Source organism: Pygoscelis adeliae, unplaced genomic scaffold (assembly GCF_000699105.1).
Source record: "Pygoscelis adeliae isolate BGI_AS28 unplaced genomic scaffold, ASM69910v1 Scaffold402, whole genome shotgun sequence".
Classification (NCBI taxonomy): domain Eukaryota; kingdom Metazoa; phylum Chordata; class Aves; order Sphenisciformes; family Spheniscidae; genus Pygoscelis; species Pygoscelis adeliae.
The window spans coordinates 4,628,796-4,647,735 of record NW_008824411.1 but is presented as its reverse complement, the minus strand read 5'-3'; the positions used below and the strand labels follow the sequence as shown (position 1 = coordinate 4,647,735).

Below are 18,940 nucleotides of genomic sequence, written 5' to 3'. Positions count from 1 at the left end.
AACAGTCCTGTTAGCTTTGCTGTTCTTCCCAAGTTAGCTCAGCAGAGTCAGCACCCATAGCTGCGGTCTGGAGCTGCCATTCAAAAAGCAAGCTCTGAACTGTGCACAGCTGCCTGCTTACTCTGGTGTATATGTGAAGCAACCCGTGAAGTTTTGTGTGAGATACCTGTTCTCTTCAGCTTTGTGTGTGGGTGGCAGCTGATCCTTGTCCAGGTTTCAGGCGCCTCCTGTGGACATTTTTGTCATTTCTACCTGCTTGGGTATCAAATCAGGAGGTGTCATGGCAACTTTTTTCAGTAAAACCCAAGACAGGTTACACTGTTGGGAGTACTGCATTTCTGTATTTGTTCTAAGAAAACTGGGACTCCATTAGGGGCCTTTTTAAAGCTTTGTTTATCGAATGGGGTTGAATAATGGACATAATCTATGGCTAATAGCTTGTTTGTGGATGCTTAGTCCAATAGGTAACTCCTGCTTAACCAGACACTGACAAGCTTGACCTAAAACAAGCACTTCTTGTATACGTAATGTTTCTGTTGGATATAGTATCCTTGCACTAGGAACAGAATCTTACTCCCAGGACTGGTGTGCTGCAGTCCTCGGGGGAGCTCAGGTGACATGGGATCCTAGCAGAGTCAGCGATGCCTGCTTTTGTCCTGCGTGTAGGTTCTGGATTCAGAGCAGGACCCAGCAGAGCACGTTCCAGAGGTGGAGGAGGACTTGGACCTTCTGTATGACACGCTGGATATAGAGAACCCCAGTGACAGCGGGCCAGAAATGGAAGATGATGACAGTGTCTTGAGCACTCCAAAGCCAAAATTAAAGTAAGTGTGGGGCGGCTTATGCTGGGCCAGGGAGAGACCATGCGCAGTGTCAGCACAGATTAGATGTTGTTTCTATTCCCACCCCTCCATCCTGGTTTTTTCGCCTCTTGACTTGGAGCCCTCGTCTGTGTTATTACAGCGTGAATGACTGCTTGTGAGCTGGGGGTAGTGTGGAGGGGTCTAACTTCCCTTCAGTCTCATTTCTTCCTTGTTCCCTTTGCATATGTTCTGCCTGCCCTGCCACCTGAGCACAGGGGTAGGAATTGCTGACAGGCAGGTCGTAGAATTAAACCGTACACAGGTGTTTTGAAGAGGTGGTAGAAACAGCCAGGAAATCTGTGCTAAGGCAGAAGGAGATGTGGTTGAAGCTGCAGAAGTAGAGGCAGGGATGGACGAGGCATGGATGGGCAAAGCAGACTGTGTCTTTCTGGAAAAGCTGATAACACCCTGTGTGGAAAAAGAGTCTTTGCAGGGATTAAGGAGGCAGAACTGCGGAGAAACAAAGGAGTTCCTCAGGGCCCAAGGGGACTGACTGCAGCACACGTAGATGCACGCAAGCCTGTTGTGAACCAGCTTTTGTGGGCACTGATGTATGGGCAATCATAGCACTGTGGAGCTAAGCCGGGGATTGCTGGCTCAGAGGCTCGAGCAGATGCAGCACCCTGAGCTAACAGAGCTGTGTCACGTCCCTGCCTGAATAAAGACTGAAAACATGAGACTGTTTGAGCTGCACTCATGCTTCTGACTGGCATGTGGTTGCATGCTCAGGCCTTCAATGTGACGACTCTGAAACAAGCAAAGCCTACCACTGCAGTTGGTCAGTACAGTATCTGCTAAATGCCAGCCAATTACCAGGTGTCATAATATCCTAATTAATGTAGAATAACCTAGTTGGGCTAAGAATAGATTCTGAGTCTGGAGTGACTTGTTCCCTATCAGTGAGCCAGAAGATGTCAAGGATAGACTGGGGCAGCAGTGGTAAGTGATGGGGCTGGTGGCCTATAAAGGCGTTTGGAGCTTGACCCAATATACTGCCAGTTGGTAGGCCCTACCTCAAAGGGATTTGAAAGTAGATGTGTTGTGGTAAGCAGCTGCTTTGAAACAAGCCAAAATGTTGTACTGTACATGAGAGCTCATGTCCTGTTCCCTGGAGCCAAGGAGCTAACTCTTCTGGGATATGTGATTGCTGGAATAAGAACTTATTGTGTCTGGTCCTGGGGAGACACTTTGTGGTTTGCTATGTCCAGTTCTTGTGTTCGTATCTTGAAAGGGATGTGATAAATGCTGAATGCTGATGCTTGTAGGCAGGTTTCTTCTGAAAAAGAAAAAAAAAAAAAAAAAAAAAAAAAAAAAAAAAAAAAAAAAAAAAAAAAAAAAAAAAAAAAAAAAAAATCAGTTCCTTAAATTGTAATTGAGTCTTGTAGCCTAGTGTGATGAGCTGCCTTTTTACACGGAAGCGCAATCTGATTGTATGTGCTACCTTATCTTATTGAGTAAATGTGTAATTGGATCCTAGGGCTGGCAGCCAAATCCAGATGCAAGCTGGGAATAAAATGCGTATTAGCACCGAGAGTCACTTACCCACAGGAGCAGAGTATCGGTGGGGGGCAGTAACTCTATTTGCTGTATTTCAGTCAAGAGCTAGACCCTGTCTGGAATGGCATGTAGTTCAATCAGCATTTGCAAAGCTGAAACAAGAATTGCAGTGTGAAACTTTGCACCTGGTGCTTGGGGTAGTGAGGACACAACTGCCTGTGTGGGGTGAATGTGCATTCTGTTCTGCTGTGGAAAAATGCTGGACCCATGTGCCCACCCTGGATTTTATGGAAGCAAAAGCTGCTGTTTGGTGTGTAGTGTGAGAGCATTCCTAGTAAGAGCTTTATAAATATGGTCTGCTGTGTGACAGGTGACATGTTGGATCCGTGAGATGGAGGTTGGTCAATCAGTGTCAGGGCTAGACAGGGGTCTCTGGACTTTCTGGCTTTTCTTCCTGTCCTGGAGACCTCCTCCTCCTTTCAAAAGTAGCCTATAAATTTTACTGCAACCATTGGGGAGCAGTAAGACACCCTGGGAACAGTCATGTTGCTTTGCTGTGAATGTGGTGGACTGACTTACTCTGTTGGTGTTTTTGATAATAGGAAACTGTTTTTGCTTTCCTTATTCAGACCTTATTTTGAAGGATTGTCACACTCCAGCTCTCAGACAGAAATTGGTAGCATCCACAGCATCAGGAGCCAGAGAGAGCCATCAAGTCCTGTAAGTCATGTTTCAAGAATGTTGTCTATCTGCAGGTAATGTAGCAGACCTGCACTGTCTCTATTTGCATGTGTAAATTAAAGCACCCCCTCCAAAAACTTGGATGCAGAGATATGAATTTTCTGCTAAGAAAGCATGTTTGTTGTTTTGGGGTGTTTTTTTGTTGGTGTTTTTGTTTTTTTGTTTTAAAAGCAATTATTGTATTAACTCAAGAGGACATCTTCAGGTTATGTATTGAATACTTGCTAATGGTATGAATAGCTCCAGATTCCCATGTACTTGAAATGACTGCCAGAGTGGGAGATGTTGCCTGGGAGTTTCAGGGACTCCTTGGCACTGTTTGGCGGTGGCTGGGAGTGAACGCTGAGGGGCAGCTCACCCCCTTTTCCATCCCCTCATGGATGGGCATATTAGGCGCATGGAATAGCAGTCCTATTCCAGGGCACTTCCTTGCCTCTACTGTGTATTGTGCATCAGCTACTGCTTTGCCACATCCCACACTAACGTGTTCAGTCCTGGTGTGATCAGGAAGCACTCCTGGTCATCCTGCAGAGCTGTGCAATGTTTAAATGGAGAAGTGTGTCTTTTGAACAGGCTGATCCAGAGAGAGTGGCTGAAAACTGTGCTGGTGCCATACCTCCTAATGATTTTTCTCCTCTCAAGCAGGTAGAAGTGCCTGAAAAGGCAAAGAGTCTTGGAACCAAACATGCAGGCGACAGTATTTCTGACACCGTCTCTTACGTAAGTTGAAAACGCACTTGTTAACATTCTTCCTGGCAGTTTGGGTGTCAACTGTGAACTGCGTTCTGTGGCATGTGTCTGTCTGTCCATATAGTTGCACATGCAACACAACTTACGTAGGTAACATTAGCTGCAGTGAAGATAATGCTGAGCGCTCCTCCTGACCTTAGGTGTTGAATGTTCTTGTCTGTCTGCCTTTTGAAACCGAAATGCTTTACGTAGCCTTCTGTTTAAACAGCCTTTTTCTCGGTTTGAGGAAGGCTGGCCCAAAGTATGCTACTGAGCATGTGTATTGTCCTGAAAACTATTCTCAGGGCTGTTCCATTTTATCAGACAGAAATCTTACTTCAAGCTGAATTGGCAGAAATCAAGCTGGTCCTGGGGTAAAAATCGCAAAGCTCAAGTTGCTCTACTGGGGACATGCAGTTTGTAACGTTTCTCCCATGTCTTTCTCTATCCACTAGTTCATTTGGGTAAGCTGAATTAATCTGCATTGCGTGAGGAGGCATGTCCCTGGCTTTGAGCTGGGAGAGTGCCTATTCCAAATAGCGTATCTGAACACCTTTCCTACCTCCAGCTCCCTTGTGAGGCAGAGCTGGTAACCGGTAGCCCCAGATAGCCAGTATTGTCTTCTCCCTTTTGGCAGTGAGTAGCATGTCTGGAAGAGGCAGGCGGAATGTGCGCCAGCCAGAGCTAAGCTGGGGTGCCTCCTGCCAGCCCTTGTGGTAGTGAGACACAGGGGAGGGTTTGTTCCTGATGACTTGCTTCCCTGTGTTTTTGCAGGAGTCTAACCAGCAAGCCGAGGTCCAGGAAGCTGAACTTCCCACACCAGATGTGTTTGTCGAGAAGCTCCCACCCAGCGGGAAGATCACTAAGACCGAGTCCCTCATTATCCCGTCCACCAGGTAGAGTGGTGACACAGCATTGCGCCTGCTGCAGGGCTGCTTGGGAAGTCATGGGCAGCTTGCTAGCATTTGTTCAGGATGGCCTTGAGCCACTGACTCAAAGGAGACTCTCCTTGTGTTCAGGCACTTAAGTGTGATGAGTCTTGAGCACTTGATAAATGAATGCTCGGAACCCTGAAGGGCAGCACTGCTCTGAGATTGCTCCTCTCTCCTGTGTTGTACCCGCTCCATGTCCAAGGAAGTTTTTATAAAACTCTGGAGCTGCTTGCTCAAAGATACTGTTGCTAAGTCAACATCTGATGCAGATTTTGGCCTTAAAGGTGGTTGTCAAGTCTAACTTATGTCCTGTTAAACCTTCCCAAATAGGGTAGTGAATGTGGGCTTCAGCAACCCCACCATATAGTTTCTCCAGTCATTTGCAAGCAAGCAGATGTTCTTTTGAAGAGGTATTTCTGTGCTGCTTTTGGGTGTGTGACTGCAGTTTGCATGGCTGGATCCTATTATGCTGGGGTAGCAATAGCAGGGTGGTGTGGGTCTTAGCGTGGGCTGTGGAAGTGTGCCTGGGACTCCTGGGAACATGCTCTGTAGCTGAACTGTGTGCTCTGCACTATCAGAAGCAGAATTAGCAGGTCTCAAGCTAGCTCAGATGTGTGTGCCCGATTCCCCAGGGCCTCCACTCACATTATTGAGGTTGCCAGACTGGGTGAGCTGGGATTTGGGGGATGTATCTCATTCAGATATGAGCCAGCTCTGGAATGCAAGCACATCTCTCTAGCAGGTCTGAAGGGAAGCAGACGGGACGTCGGGGAAGGAGCACGTCTCTGAAGGAGAGGCAGCCAGTGAGGCCGCAGAACGAGAGAGCGAACAGTCTGGACAATGAACGCTCTCCAGACACCCGGCACCACTTACAGGTGTGAAAAAGATTGCTGTCTCTTCAGCCACTCATAGTTTTTCCTCTTCTCCAACTGTCTCCTGTGGTCCCTTTCCTTCTGGTCCAAGTTGCTGTCCCTGCTGGAAAGGAACTGGGCCCTGCAGCTTCAGGAAGGAGGGAATTTATGTCTTTGCTGATACTGTATCTTCCATCCAGTCTGCTGGGTTTTGCCAGCTTGTTGCTTTGTCAGCCCACCATAAACTGAAAACACTAGAACAGATTGTTATGATGACAAATGAATAGGGATGTGCTGAGGAATTACTCCTTTGAAATAAGGCAAATTGCTAGGCATTGCAAAAGGGGACTGACTTTTGCAGAGCATGTGTGCCATGCTTTTGTTAGCTGCAGGACTCACTTAGTTCCCTCCTTGAAGGAGATTGTTCCTGGCTTCTATTAATCCAGAATTCCTTGGGCTACTGTTAGTTGGTATAAAGTGATGTAAGTAAAAGTGCATGGCAGAAGGAGTAATGGCCAACAAAACGAAGGTGGCTAATAGAGGAGCCTGCAGAATACTGCAGTATTGAAGAAGCTGATCAGTGTCAGTCCCGGCAGCCAGTGCGGCTGCTAGCGTGCCTTTGCTGATGGGGTGACCGAGCACTGGCCAGCCATGCACAGCCACCTCTCATGAATTGCAAGAGCTGGAGCTGGTGGCTTGACGATTGGAGCTGACATATCCTACTGTTCTCTTCTCTGTGTCTTTATTTCCAGATCCCCAGGAAAACAGTGTATGACCAACTAAATCACATCCTGGTTTCTGATGACCATCTGCCAGAAAACATTATTCTTGTCAATACTTCTGACTGGCAAGGCCAGGTAAAGGCAGGAGACGTTACCTGAAGCACAGTTCTCCTTCACTGTTCCTCCTCAGGAATGGACAGGCCTTGAGCTCTACCACTAACCAAGTAGGTTCTGCTGCTTGGTTGGAAGAGCAGTGGTGGTGCGTGGGGGCTGGCAGCATACTGAGTGTTCAGTGCCTACAGATTGGATTTCATTTGACAAGGAGATGCTGTGGATCTTTTAAAGCTTTGCCAACTGAGTCTTTCCACAGAGGTTTTTTCTCTTCTACGAAATGCCATTCCTTCTGGTTAGAAGCATGCTGGGAATGGCTAGACCCTTGCACTCAAGAGCCTAATTCTCAACTGTGGTAGACTGGGACAAAGGAAGCAGGGAGGACTGGCTTGTGGTTTAGGCTGAGATTTCTAGGCACAGGTGGTGAACACAGGAGAAAATATTTCAGGTCAGCTCTGTTGCCTTGCACACATGCACACTTGTGATTCCTGACTGCAGGTATGTCACCCCATCTTTTCTGAGTGAGTGATAGTTATGTTAAGGAGAATCCTGAGCAGTGCTTTCTTATGCTGGCAACATGGGGTGGTTTGTTATGGGTTTGGAACAAATTTTGCTCCTTTCGGAACCTTAGTCTGAGAAAGCAATAAAATATATGTGGAAGAGGACCAATAAAACATGTGCTGGGTGACTGTCAGCTGTAAAACTCGTGCCAGGCTTGTGGAGTTACATTGTCTGGTTTGGCTTTCTGCTTTTGGAAGAACTAGGGTCTTAATGTCTGAGAGCAAAAATACCAGCTGAGCTACTGATTCCAGTTTCTCTATACTTGGAAGATAGAGAAATGCCTTCTAGAGATGGACAGAAAGCATTGTAGGTTGTCTTCCAGTAGTTTTAGCAGCTTGTGCCTGCAGTATCAGAGGATGTGAAGATAGTGTTGGCTGGAGTGTGTAGATTAGTGGTGCAGAATTTGAAAGCGTGAGATAATTGCTGAGTCTCATCAGTATTATGTCCATGTATACCCGAGGTGTGCGTTAACTTGTTTCCCATTAGCTGCATGGAAGGGAAACAGTCCCTCATGAGGAACATGTGTGTTGCTAGCACCCTTCCCTTTTTTTAGTGCTTGGGGGTGGGCAGAACATTGCATTTGTTTAAGTTCTTTTGAAATCAGAGAGATGCAACTGCAGTTGCAGAAGCAGGTGAGTAGACAGCATCTGCTCTCACCCAGTGCTGTCTGCTAGGCGAATGGCCTGCTGCTGCTACCCTGCTGTCTACGGCCATAAAACCCCTGCTGTTCTAGAGTTGTCGTTGCGGTTCTTTTGGATATGGTGTTGGTGTTTGTCAAGAAGGTGCAATGTTTCCATTTTTCTAGAGGAAGAGCTTTCCTTTGGTTGATGCACAAGGACAAGGTATTTGGGAAACAGCCATATCACTTACAAATTGGACATGGGGAGAGTGCCCACACTTGGGTGTGAGAATACCTAGGAGGCTGGGGGAGGCAGATTTTCTTCTTGTGACAAACTGTACCAAAAAAAGGACTATAAAATGTTCTGTTCTCTCCTCAGTACCTATCAGATGTCTTGCAAAAGCATACCTTGCCAGTGGTCTGCACATGCTCCTCAGCTGATATTCAGGCAGCTTTCAGCACTATTGTCTCCAGGATACAGAGATAGTAAGTTCTCACCTTGCTTGTGTTGTTTGTTGAGTCTCAGCTCTAAAAGCCTCTTAGCTCCTGTGCCCCAGTGCCCAGGGAGTTTTTCATTCAATAGCTGAGAAATACTTCTCCCTTCCAATACTTCTCCCCAATCTACTCTCCTGAAGTCGGAGTTGTGTGGCTCTTCAGCACTTGCCAGCCCTGCGAAGTTGTTGCTGCTCTGCCATGTGTGTGGAGATACAAGTCTCCTTTCATCGACACCGGTGATTTTAAAAGATTGTGCTTTGGAGGCTGCCTCATAGGTCAGATCTAATAACCAGTAAAGCATGCAAAGCTAATAGGTAGGTTTTTAAATAGTTCTTGCTCCCCCCCACCCAAGTAATTCCCAGATTAATTCCTCAAGGCATTCCCTAGATACCTACTGAGGGCTGTGGGTACCTGAGTATGTTCTCTGACACAGCAGTTAGTTGCAATAGGTACGTCCTAACCTAGATAGTTGGGAGTCCAGCCCTTTACATTATCAAAATGTGTGAAAGAAGGAGCAAGGAAACCGATTAAGAAAGTACTGAACAGTATTGCATTTTATTGATAATGTTATAATCATTGTGATATTGCCTTGTGTACTGAACGAGCTCTCTTCTGCCGTGGTTGTTATTAACCAGTTGGTTTTTTTTTTAACTTGTTCTGAAATAGCTGGTTGGAAGCACGATTATGAATATGTTTCCTCTTTTTCTGTCTAGCTGTAACTGCAATTCGCAGCCTCCAAACCCAATTAAAATTGCAGTGGCCGGAGCCCAGAATTACCTCAGTGCTGTATTGAGGCTCTTTGTAGAGCAGCTGTCTCACAAAACCCCAGACTGGCTCGGCTACATGAGATTTTTGATCATCCCTCTAGGTAAATAAGGAACAATTTTTCTTCATAGAAAGATGAACGGGTTAAATGTGATGTGTTCCCTCAGGAGAAGCCCTCCTGGAAGCTTTGGCTAGGTATATGGCTGTTAAATGAGGCAAACGTCATGCTGTCATAGTATTGTGTAATGCTTGTGTTGGGGGAATGTTGCCAGTCTTGCGTGAGTGAATTTCATCTTTACGTTCTTGATGCCAAAGTCTGCTTGTAAACCTTTCGTTTGAAGCAAGGGGTTGAGTACTTCCTCCCCATACAGGGAGGCTCATATATATCTTTTTATAACGGTACAATGAATGCACAGAATAATGTTCTGGAAGCCCTTTCCCTGGCTGAAATCTTAAATTCATTGGGCACCATGTTTCCCACAGCAATAACTGTTCTGGCCTCCCTGAGGCTGACACTGAAAATGTTTATGGAGGAGGCGGGGCTGAAAATTTTTTGAAGGCTCTGAAACTGCTGAGGGTTTAAATTATTCAAATTACATTTATCTTTTGACCTTTCCTTTACGTGCTGTTCTCCTGGGTTCTTTCCCCTCAGTTTTCCAGCACCTTATCTCTGCTCTTCCAGCAGCTCAACAAGCCTGCCTGGCTGGGAAGTTACTCAGCTTGGATCGCTTGTGTTGGGGGAAGTAGAGTGGACTGATAATAACGTTAGGGGTCTTGTTGTAGTCAGAAACGTGAGGAATGTTGTAGCAGCGAGGCGGTCACGGATGCTTGTGGGCAGGGGGCATCTGGGCAATGTTGGTGTTGCAAGGGTGTGATGCCAGAAGCTGGTCTAGTCTGAGGCTTGGCTTGTGTGAACAGGGCACTTAGATGATGTAGGCAACAGAAAACTTGAAAAACACTTTTTCTCGATATTTGCCGGTCTTCTAGGTTTGGGACCAGCTGATGGCAGTTGCTGTAGGAGTCAGAAGCTGCTGCCCGGCACCATGAACAGTGGGGTTAGGCTGTCAAGTCAGTGGTGGGATTTGCAGAAGTCAAATGAAAAAGGCAGAGGAAGAAAGCTGGATCCTTCTGTAAGGAAGGTATTTCGTTTCCAAAGTGGTTGGCAGGAAGAGGAGAAAGAGCCCTGCAGGGGGTAAAAACAAAAAAATTATTTCTGCAAGGTTAAACGCGCTTTGAATGAGAGTCTGTGTGACTGAGGACTTCGGTCCTCGCATGCTGACTGTCTCCTGGCCTCAGAAGAAGTTTTCTGTCCTGCAGTCTTTAATGATCTGAAAATATTCTCTCTTTGAAAGTGAAGCGCAAGATTTAGCTAGTGTGTTTTTGGTTTTTTTTTTTTTTAATCTTAAAACTTTCTTTGGTAATTAAAAAAAAAAGAACAAAGCACTTTGATAATGGAACTGCTTCAGAACTGTGAACGCTTTTAAAATGTTATTTAAATATAGAAACTTCTCTAACAGGGCCTTTCCCATGGAAGTCTGCAGTATTTCCTGATCGGATAAGTGCTTATTTCTGGCCAGCTTTCTGGCAGTTCATTAAAGTGATTGAGGAGCAACCTCTCTTTTCTGACAATTGAAAAAGCACCAAAGACAGAATGGTGACCATGCCATAAATGTCTTAAAGGAAAAGACTTTCTGCTGTTAGCAGCACCTTCGAAGTAGGAATGGTGGAGTTTTTTCTAAGATGGTTTTACCTTCTTATTCCACAACTATATGCTGCGATGACAGAAGAGTCAACCTACAGTCGTTTGTTAACAATGAGAAATGCTTAGTGTCTTTAAGCATCCATACTGGGAGTTTCACTTCTGCTTCATGCTTCTGATTCTATGGCTGAAAGACTCCTTTGATGTCCAAAGCAGCCTATAAACAACTGAAAAGGGGCAAATAAAATAGAAAAAAAGGTTGGGGGTTATTTTGGCTGTTGGCAGTTTTTTATCATTTTATTTAGCTCCCATGGATAGAACTTCTTGGGAGACCTTGTGTTTAGTACTTGTTTCCAACTGCATCTGCCATATGCAATGTGTTTTCCCAGCATGTGGGAAAGCTTCCCCAGTGCCTGGTGCAGAGCTGTTCTACGTGCACTGTTTAAAACTCCACTGCAAAAGAAATGATGGGTCTGAAAAGTAGCCATGATCAGGAGGGTCCAGGAAAGAACTTGGGTCCCAGTCTCTAATAAGGGGAGCTCAGAGACACCTTCTGCTTGAACCCTCCCTGGAAGTCTGGAAATTAGCACTGGTTTGGAGGTCTGAGGAGAGACAGTGAGTTTTTTCCACCATGAGCTTTACTGGAGAATGGTGAGTGTAGTTAAGCAACTGGGGTCTTCTTGGAAGGAGTTGTCTGGTTACCAATTACCAGCTGATGACTCATCTGTTGCAGTCTCTGGAAGTGTGGCTTGATGTGAGAATTTGGTATGCAGGAAGGATGAAAATAAGCTGATTAGGAGGAACTCTGAGGCCACTTCATGGCTGATTGTAAATGTGCGGGACTCATGCTGAGCATGACTGAAATGTGGTGACTGGAAAGTGCAATCCTGGCACACTTTTTCTCCTGTGAAAGACTGGAGAGGTAGTTGCAAGAGCAGGTTGTCTGGTTTGGGGACACATGTGGCCTAAAAGGAAGGTGGCACATTTTTACCACCTCCCAGGGCAGAGTTTGTCGCATGCTTAGGCATTAGCAGGAGAGGCGTTCCCTCTCCTGCTCAGTATAAGTATGAAGTCAGATCTCCAGCCAGGGCTGGAAGCTGGAGGCTGGACACACAAACTTTCTGCAAGGAGGTCTTTCCATGCTCATAGCGGAGCCATAAGGCTTAGCTAGAGCAAGCAGGGACCTGATGCATATGCCAGCATCCACTGGGGACTGTAATCCTTGGGCTCTGCCTTCTGTCTTTAATTACAGCCTATTTATTGAACTTATAGCCCTTCTCCACCTATTAAACAAGCCTCCCTGGGTCATTTTTCCTGGTTGGGGACAATTGCCTCTTCTCAGTATTGCAAAACAGCTGTAGTGTGCAAATGGTGTTTGGAGGAAGGGGTCCGACTCCTCTTGGCAGAGGTGACCTGGCTGTGGTGCGTGCGGTGCAGCCTGCGGGCAGGAAGGTCTGCTGGGAAAGCCGCTTGCAAAACTGAGAGACTGAGATGGAGAGCTGTAGGGCCTCTGTGTCTTCCAAATCATTTATTTCCTCAGCAGTTTCCCAGTCCTGTTTTCTTTGGCCTTTTAAAATTTAATTTGGTGGGGGGGAAGGGGGAGGCGTCACTGAAAGATATCAGTGGTGTTGAAGCAGTCTCTCTGCTGGGAAGTCTATTTGCATGCTCTTGTAGAGATAAGCTGGACTAAATTACTTAGTTATAATTGAAGAAATTTATTTCTGGGGTGTGTAGTGTAGTTTTGATTTTGGAATTTAATTCCTTACAGATAAAAAACACGCTTGTATTCAGTGCTGGGAAGAACAACTGTCATGTTTTCCTTTCTTTCTTAGGCTCTCATCCAGTGGCCAAGTATCTGGGGTCTGTAGATTATAGATACAACAACTTCTTCCAAGATCTAGCCTGGAGAGATCTGTTCAACAAACTTGAAGCACAGACCACTGGTAAGACCATGTGTCTGTGTCTGGCCTGTGTGGGATAAAAGGCTTGAATGAGTAATTTTAGCAAAGGTCAAGTAAATGCAAGAGGAAGCAGACAAATGTTTTTATTCCTCTTTTGTCCTCACTCCACCACATTCCCTTTTCAGATGCTGACCTTTTTATGTCCTCCACGTGGTGGTCTGCAAACAGTTGTTGCCTCCCAGAGGCACTAGCTGCCTCTGAGTCACTCTGTTTTTACCTAGCTCTCAGGTTTGTTCTTTGATGTGGAGGTCTCACTACCAAGTTTAGTACATTGCTTTCTTTGGCCCTTCAGAAACTGTCCAGCCTAAAAGATTTGGAAAACTGGAAACTCTGGGAAGATTAACTTATATTAGTTGTGTGTGAGAATGACCTTGACATTTCTGAAGTCTGCTGGCAGGATCTTTCTCATTAAAAAAGAATTTTATTCTTCACCAGTGTTGTAACATATGGGAGCTGCCCTAGGTCAGATCAACAAGTTCCTGTTCTGATCTGAGTCTGTTCTAGGCCAGGGTAAAGCCTTACTGTGTGTTACAGTACTAATTTGCTTAAAATATTAATGCTTATAGTTTTCCCATCCGTTCCTTCAAGAATGGAAAGAAATGGGAGAAAGGAGGATTTGCATCTGACATTTAGGGCTACATGAAGGCTTGAGATTTGACTGAGGAGTGATGCTCTCACGGCAGCATATCCCATACAGAAATTTCACTAGAAGGAAAAAGCTTTGGAGTTTTTGGAGCACCATGAGGGTGGGGAGGTTGCAGTGTGGTTCTCCTGTTGGAGTTGTGTGAGTGCCTCAGAGTGCCTGAGGCTCCTAGGATGCTCTTGGAAGTCCTCTAGCTGTGAGAAGAGGGGAGAGAGACCTCTTCACAGGTGATTGTTCAGAGTCTTTTCCAGCAGATGGGAATTTGGCTGGACAAGGCCCTGGGCAGCCTGTTCCGAAGGTGAAGTTAGCCCTGCTTGGAGCAGAAGGCTGTACTAGATATCTCCTAATGTGCCACCCAACCTACACTTTTCCTTGATTCTAAGCTCGTGGAAGAACAGATGGCTGGAACTGGTTTCTTTTAATTCCTTGCTGCACTTGAAAACGTGCAGCATTGACAAATGTCAATACAGACTTGATTTTTGTGTCTGGGTTAGGAATACTTCATTAGCTATAGAAATCCAGCTCGAGAGCCATATCTGTTCTTTAGTTGGTTGTATGCTGTAGCCCTTATTTATTTGCCTGCATGCTATGAGGAAAATGCAGCCTCATTTTTGTGCAGTCCAAACCTTGTAGATTCTCCATTTTCATCTATGCAGTGAGAACTGCACAGAAACCCCACGATGGCATAAGAAAATCTGGCAAAGAATCATAGCTCTTCACAGTTCACTGTTCAGATACAAAGAGTCTGGGTTAAAATGCCCATTGAGGTATAGAAGGTCACTTGCATTCCCTTGATCTCACAGTTGAGCCTCTTTGCTTGAAACCAAAGAAATGCGGAAGGCATTTAGGAATTGTCTTCCTGTCAACTTGAATCAAACACAGTCTCACAGATTTGAAGCATACTTGCTGCTACACGTGATCTTTGTGCTCTTCCTACCCTTGCGTGGCTCTCAGTCTTTTCAGTTAACTCAGCAAGGCCGTGAGTTCGTTAGGAAATCAGGTAACTCAAATGCTGGTATGAGCAGAGCAGCTCGCCAAGGCCTGGGAGAGCTGGCTAGGCACTTTGTTCAGCAGATACCTACAGTCAAGGTGCGAAAAAGTCTAAAGCTGACTCTGGGCAGGTACACGTTTTCAAAGAAAAGCATTTTAACAAATATAAAATAACTGTAATAGTTCAGTCAATAATGCTGCGTACAGATGTCCGTGTATCTAGTGGGCCTTCCTAATGTTTTTGCCTTGGTGCTCTTGTAGGATGCTTGCTTTTGGTCAGGCAGCTTTACAGTGCTCTGGGGTAGGCTGCAGAGCTTCCTTTGGAAGATGCAGTTCAAATGCAGCTGGCTGGGTACCATCAGCTGCTTGGCTGAGCAAATGGAGGACAGTGCTGGTGATGGTCTGAGAAGTCACTTAAATTATTTTCTCTCTTTGTTCTATTGCAGTTCCAGAAACGCCTGATGTTGTCTCCCGGATAACACAGTATATAGCGGGGGCAAACTGTGCACACCAGTTGCCCATTGCTGAAGCGATGCTGACATACAAGCAGAAAAGGTATGTCACTAACGTAATACTGACTTTCCAGAGTGAGCATCAGGTTGAAAGCAAAGTGCTTTTCTCATCTCGTGTGCCAGCAGTCTTAAAACCACTCCAAATACCTTGGGAGCCTTACAGTAGCCTGCACCCAGTGATATGTCCCACTTGGATAACAGTGAATCTACAACAGTGTGGTTACTTTAAGTACAGTGATTTCTTTGAAGATCTGAGAGGTTTGGGGAAGTGGGGACTAGGAAGGATGGGGGATGGACAGATTATATCTGCTTAGGTTCCAGAGATCTCTTACCACAGAGACCTTAGGTGTGTAAGACTGGACTGCGGCATTCCCCGCCAAAGTATCTTCCATGAGACCTGGCCTTTTTACATCGGTGTTGAACTGAAACCCTTTCTTTTTGGAGTGTAAATAGCAGAGCTTCTTGCAGGAGAGACAGAATCCTTGTTGATTGGCAGTTGCAGGCTACCAGGATTCCTACTGGGGAGGTCTGACATTGACCAGGTTTTATTTCTACTTCTCATAAGGGATAAGCAGCCTGTAGGAGGGAGGATTGGGATCTGAAAACAAGATTCAGAAGTATGTAGAGCCTCATGTGGCTGCGGTCCAGGAGGAAGAGTAACTGTCGCTGAAGGGTAGAGATGCAGTTTCTGAGGCACAGAGGAGAATAATAGACTCCCAATCGCATCCCAATAATTTCTGAGAGCAGGACAAACATTCAGCTCATGATTTTTCTCAATTAGGGACTAGCAATCTCCTATGAGGCATGGGTGATGTTAATTGTTAATTACTACCCTTCCCATGTTATATCTGATCTTTCATTTTTGGTCCATTAACACCCCCATTGGTGCCTCCTTTGCATAAGAACTGGGAGGGCTTAAAGGTGTGGGTAGAATCACTTTTTTTCCCTCTTTTTGGAAATGTTCATTGTATATTGCTTTTCCATTCCTGTGTCTGCTCTACGTTACTTTGCAGAAGTGATTCAGTAAAATTTAGCCCATTTTTCATGCTCTCCTAGGGAAAATTTTTCTAGACTGACTAGTCCATTAAAAAGAGTGCACTCTCTTCATGTATTTGTGAACTTATGTAATGTTAACCTGATAAAGGTGAAGTTTGGAGAGTCATAGGGTGCTCGAAGCTCTTCGCTTCAATCTTTTATTTTGTTTTTGGTGTGAAGACTTAGCTTAGTTACCAATACCGAGTTCAGAAACCCCTGGTGCAGTGTGAATCCCTTCTGATGGCTGCCTTGTTCTTTCTCTGCACCCTCGGTTGATGGGTTCTGCACTGGTCTCCACTGTCTTCTCCATTCTGTTACAGGTTCATTTTTGTCATTAACACACATTTAACCATTTTGAGTTTCTAATGTGCCCAGAAAGGTCAATTTGGTACTTTGTTGAAAAACATCTGAAATGTACTTCAGCAACACACACGCTTAGCCCTCCCACCAGTGTGCATGACCGCTTTACCAAGCTGGTCTGATCCATTTGGATTTTAGACCCTTTGGACTTGGTGGTGCCATGCCTGAAGCTGTTGATAGGTTTAAATCAAGCTCAAACCCTGCAGAAGGTTGCTTGGAAGAGGGATTGCTGAGACTTTTAGTCAGACTCGTGGCATAGCCTGCAGTCTTTTAGTATCTCTGTTGTGTTCCCTTTAAAATAACTTCTACTTTCAGCTAAGTACCCCATGAGCAAACTGGAGAGTGAGTTAGAGGAACAAGCTCTCCCGTGGAGTGATGGGCAGTTATCTCCCCGTGTGGCTTTCTTTAGAAATGCAGCTCTTTGTCATGGGCAGCAACTTAGGGAGGGTATTGTGAAAAACAACACAGAAATTGTGTTTCCATTAGCGCTATCTAAATGAATGCATCACTTTGTTGTAAGTATAATAACATATTTATCTTTTTCTTTGGTTGCTTTCTGAAAAGGAAAAAGAGCTTTCATTTTGATTTTACCATAAGGTATCAGTTCCTTTTAGGTTCCCTCTTCTATCCCTTTTCTCCCATGAACTGGTCTTTTGTGCCTTGTTTAACAGCTCCTGCAGGTCTGGGATGCAGAGTTTGTGCTTCAGGTTAAATTATGCTCGCTGCTTTGAAACTATGGCATCTGCTGGCAGAACGCATTGTTGAAAATGACTGCTCTGCCTTTGGACCACACATATGGGTTCCCAGGATGTAAACTGAATGGGAATGAAGGGGTTATTGAGAGAGTAGCTTTGAGCAGTAAAACACGGAGAAGGTAGGGTTTTTTCTTCCCTTCTTCCTAGCCATCAGAGGATATAGTGTAGCTCCAAAGGATCAGGACTGAGCAAAGGCTTTTCAGTTCCCGTCTGTTGGAACTGGAGTGCTGTAGGTGGCACTCAGTGGCTCAGGGTGGGGTGCAGCTGTGCAGTGTCCGAGTGCAGACCAGCAAATCGTCTCTCCATAATCAAAACATTGAGGACTAGTCTCTTACTGGCAGGCTATCTCAAATGTATGGGACTTCTCTGAGCTTAAGAAAGAGGAGACAGATGTATGCTAGCAGTGGAGTTTTGCTCTCTGAGCTGCCTCCAAGACCCCCTTGCTCTGCAGGGTCGCCTGCTTCAAATCTTATGATTATTGGACATTGTTTGTTTTGTCCTCAGTTCACAAAGTTACTGCAACTCCCTCTCCCTTGAAGCCAGAGGTGAATGGCTTCTCCAAGGCCAGCTTTCAAGGCAGTGGTCCGTGTAGAAACAGCAGCACTACCTACAAATTCATTGCAAGACAAATCTCCTAGTATCCTAGCATTTGCTCTGTTAAACAAGCCCTCGTGGTCCAAGGAAAGCCAAGCCAGTCTTTAGGACCCAGCTGTATGTGATGAGCTGCTTTATAACTTTATTGCCAGCTACCCCTATTTTGACTTACCTCCGCTCTCGTTCCTGTCCCCTTGTTCTGTTTGTCATGGCAAAAGGTTGGCGCATGTACTGCCTGTGATGGACTGCAATGGTGCGAAAGCTTTGTCCCATTCTTTTGGAGCAACTTGCTGACCTTACCTGAAGTCAAGGGGGCTGGCAACGAGGGAAGGGGTTCAGGAAGGAAATGAATTGCCATTTCAGCTCCTCTGCGTTACATTGGGTGACTGGCTTTGTGAGCACTGGGAGAATTACTGGTTGCTGAATTGTCAAGAAACACTGCAGTCCAGGCAACATCTGGGGAGCTGAGACCATGGTAGCAGAGGTGGGCCTCTCACTAGGAGGCGTGTATCATCGACGTTGATATCTCTCTGCATTGCTTTCTTGAATGAAACCCTGCGGTATTTGAGATCTGAGACTTGACAGACACTCGTTCCCAGTGTAGCTGGTTTGCTGATCAGTTCTGTGAACCTGGGCTGGTGTCACCCACTGTAATTCAGTGTCCAGCACAGCTCATGCCATGTGGCTTCTGAATAGCCCTTGCACGAATCTGGGGAGCAGCTTGGCTGTTGGAAATAAAAGCATTGCTTGCTTGTCAGGGTGAGGGCTGGGTCATTTCCTACCTAGTTACACATTTACCAAAAGCTCTTCACTCTCGTGTGTTGTAGAGCACTTCCCCAACTCCTGCTCCCTGGAGCACAAGTGTCTTGGGTTGGAGGGTTCCTGGGCAATAGGAAGCAGGGGTAACGCTGTTTTCTGCCTGCCGTGTGTCTTTGAGGCTCTGCAGGGCAGTGGCTAGGCAGAGTCCAGGTCATTTCTCTGAGTGCTGCCTCTAAAACACACCCTGCAGCGGTTGCCGAACATGAACACAGCTGGTGAAGATGGACCCGGTCCCTCCTCTGGCTCTGCAGTGCCCATGTCATCTGGCTGGTTGCTGCATGAACCTCCTTGGGCAGCTGGTGGAAACGTAACAGGAGTTTACTTGTGCCCCTTGCCTGGCAGAGCAGTGCAGCAGAGAGGAGTCAAGGCTCAAGAAATGCTGGATGTCCTGTTGAGTGTGTCCAGCCTGCTGTAGGAACATGAAGGGTGCTGGATGGGAGTTTCATGGGGAAGCAGGGAGGCGACTCATCTGATGTGTCGTGGGGACCTGGAGTTGCTTTGTCCCTTTGTTTGGTTTGACCATGGGAGACTTGGTGGAACAGGGACAGTGTTAGCCAGCAGACAGCTACAGTTGCCCAGTGGGAAGGACAGATGCTTCATACCAGAGATGAACCTTGGAGAGTTGTTGGTAGTGCCTGGCCTGAAATGGCTTAGAGGCCTGCTGGTCCTTCGGTGATAAAAGTCCA

General features: G+C 45.9%; 1 protein-coding gene across 8 annotated transcripts in view; it reads left to right on the top strand.

Annotated features, from left to right (window-relative positions):
* PACS2 (phosphofurin acidic cluster sorting protein 2) overlaps window positions 1–18,940 on the top strand; it is a 68,764-nt gene that overhangs the window by 34,287 nt on the left and 15,537 nt on the right. For 4 of the 8 annotated variants that reach the window (XR_663445.1, XM_009320609.1, XM_009320606.1 and 1 more), the window contains 10 exons: window positions 667–824; window positions 2,990–3,080; window positions 3,744–3,821; window positions 4,605–4,726; window positions 5,502–5,637; window positions 6,366–6,470; window positions 8,006–8,112; window positions 8,835–8,989; window positions 12,418–12,528; window positions 14,626–14,734. Coding sequence is in view for 7 of the 8 variants with exons in the window: in XM_009320609.1 (XP_009318884.1) it covers window positions 667–824; window positions 2,990–3,080; window positions 3,744–3,821; window positions 4,605–4,726; window positions 5,502–5,637; window positions 6,366–6,470; window positions 8,006–8,112; window positions 8,835–8,989; window positions 12,418–12,528; window positions 14,626–14,734 (1,172 nt within the window). In the remaining variant the exon portion in view is untranslated. Of the gene's footprint in view, window positions 1–666; window positions 825–2,989; window positions 3,081–3,743; window positions 3,822–4,604; window positions 4,727–5,501; window positions 5,638–6,365; window positions 6,471–8,005; window positions 8,113–8,834; window positions 8,990–12,417; window positions 12,529–14,625; window positions 14,735–16,650; window positions 16,684–18,940 lie in introns of all 8 variants that reach the window. The other 4 variants (XM_009320608.1, XM_009320605.1, XM_009320610.1 and 1 more) reach the window with 3 other exon arrangements.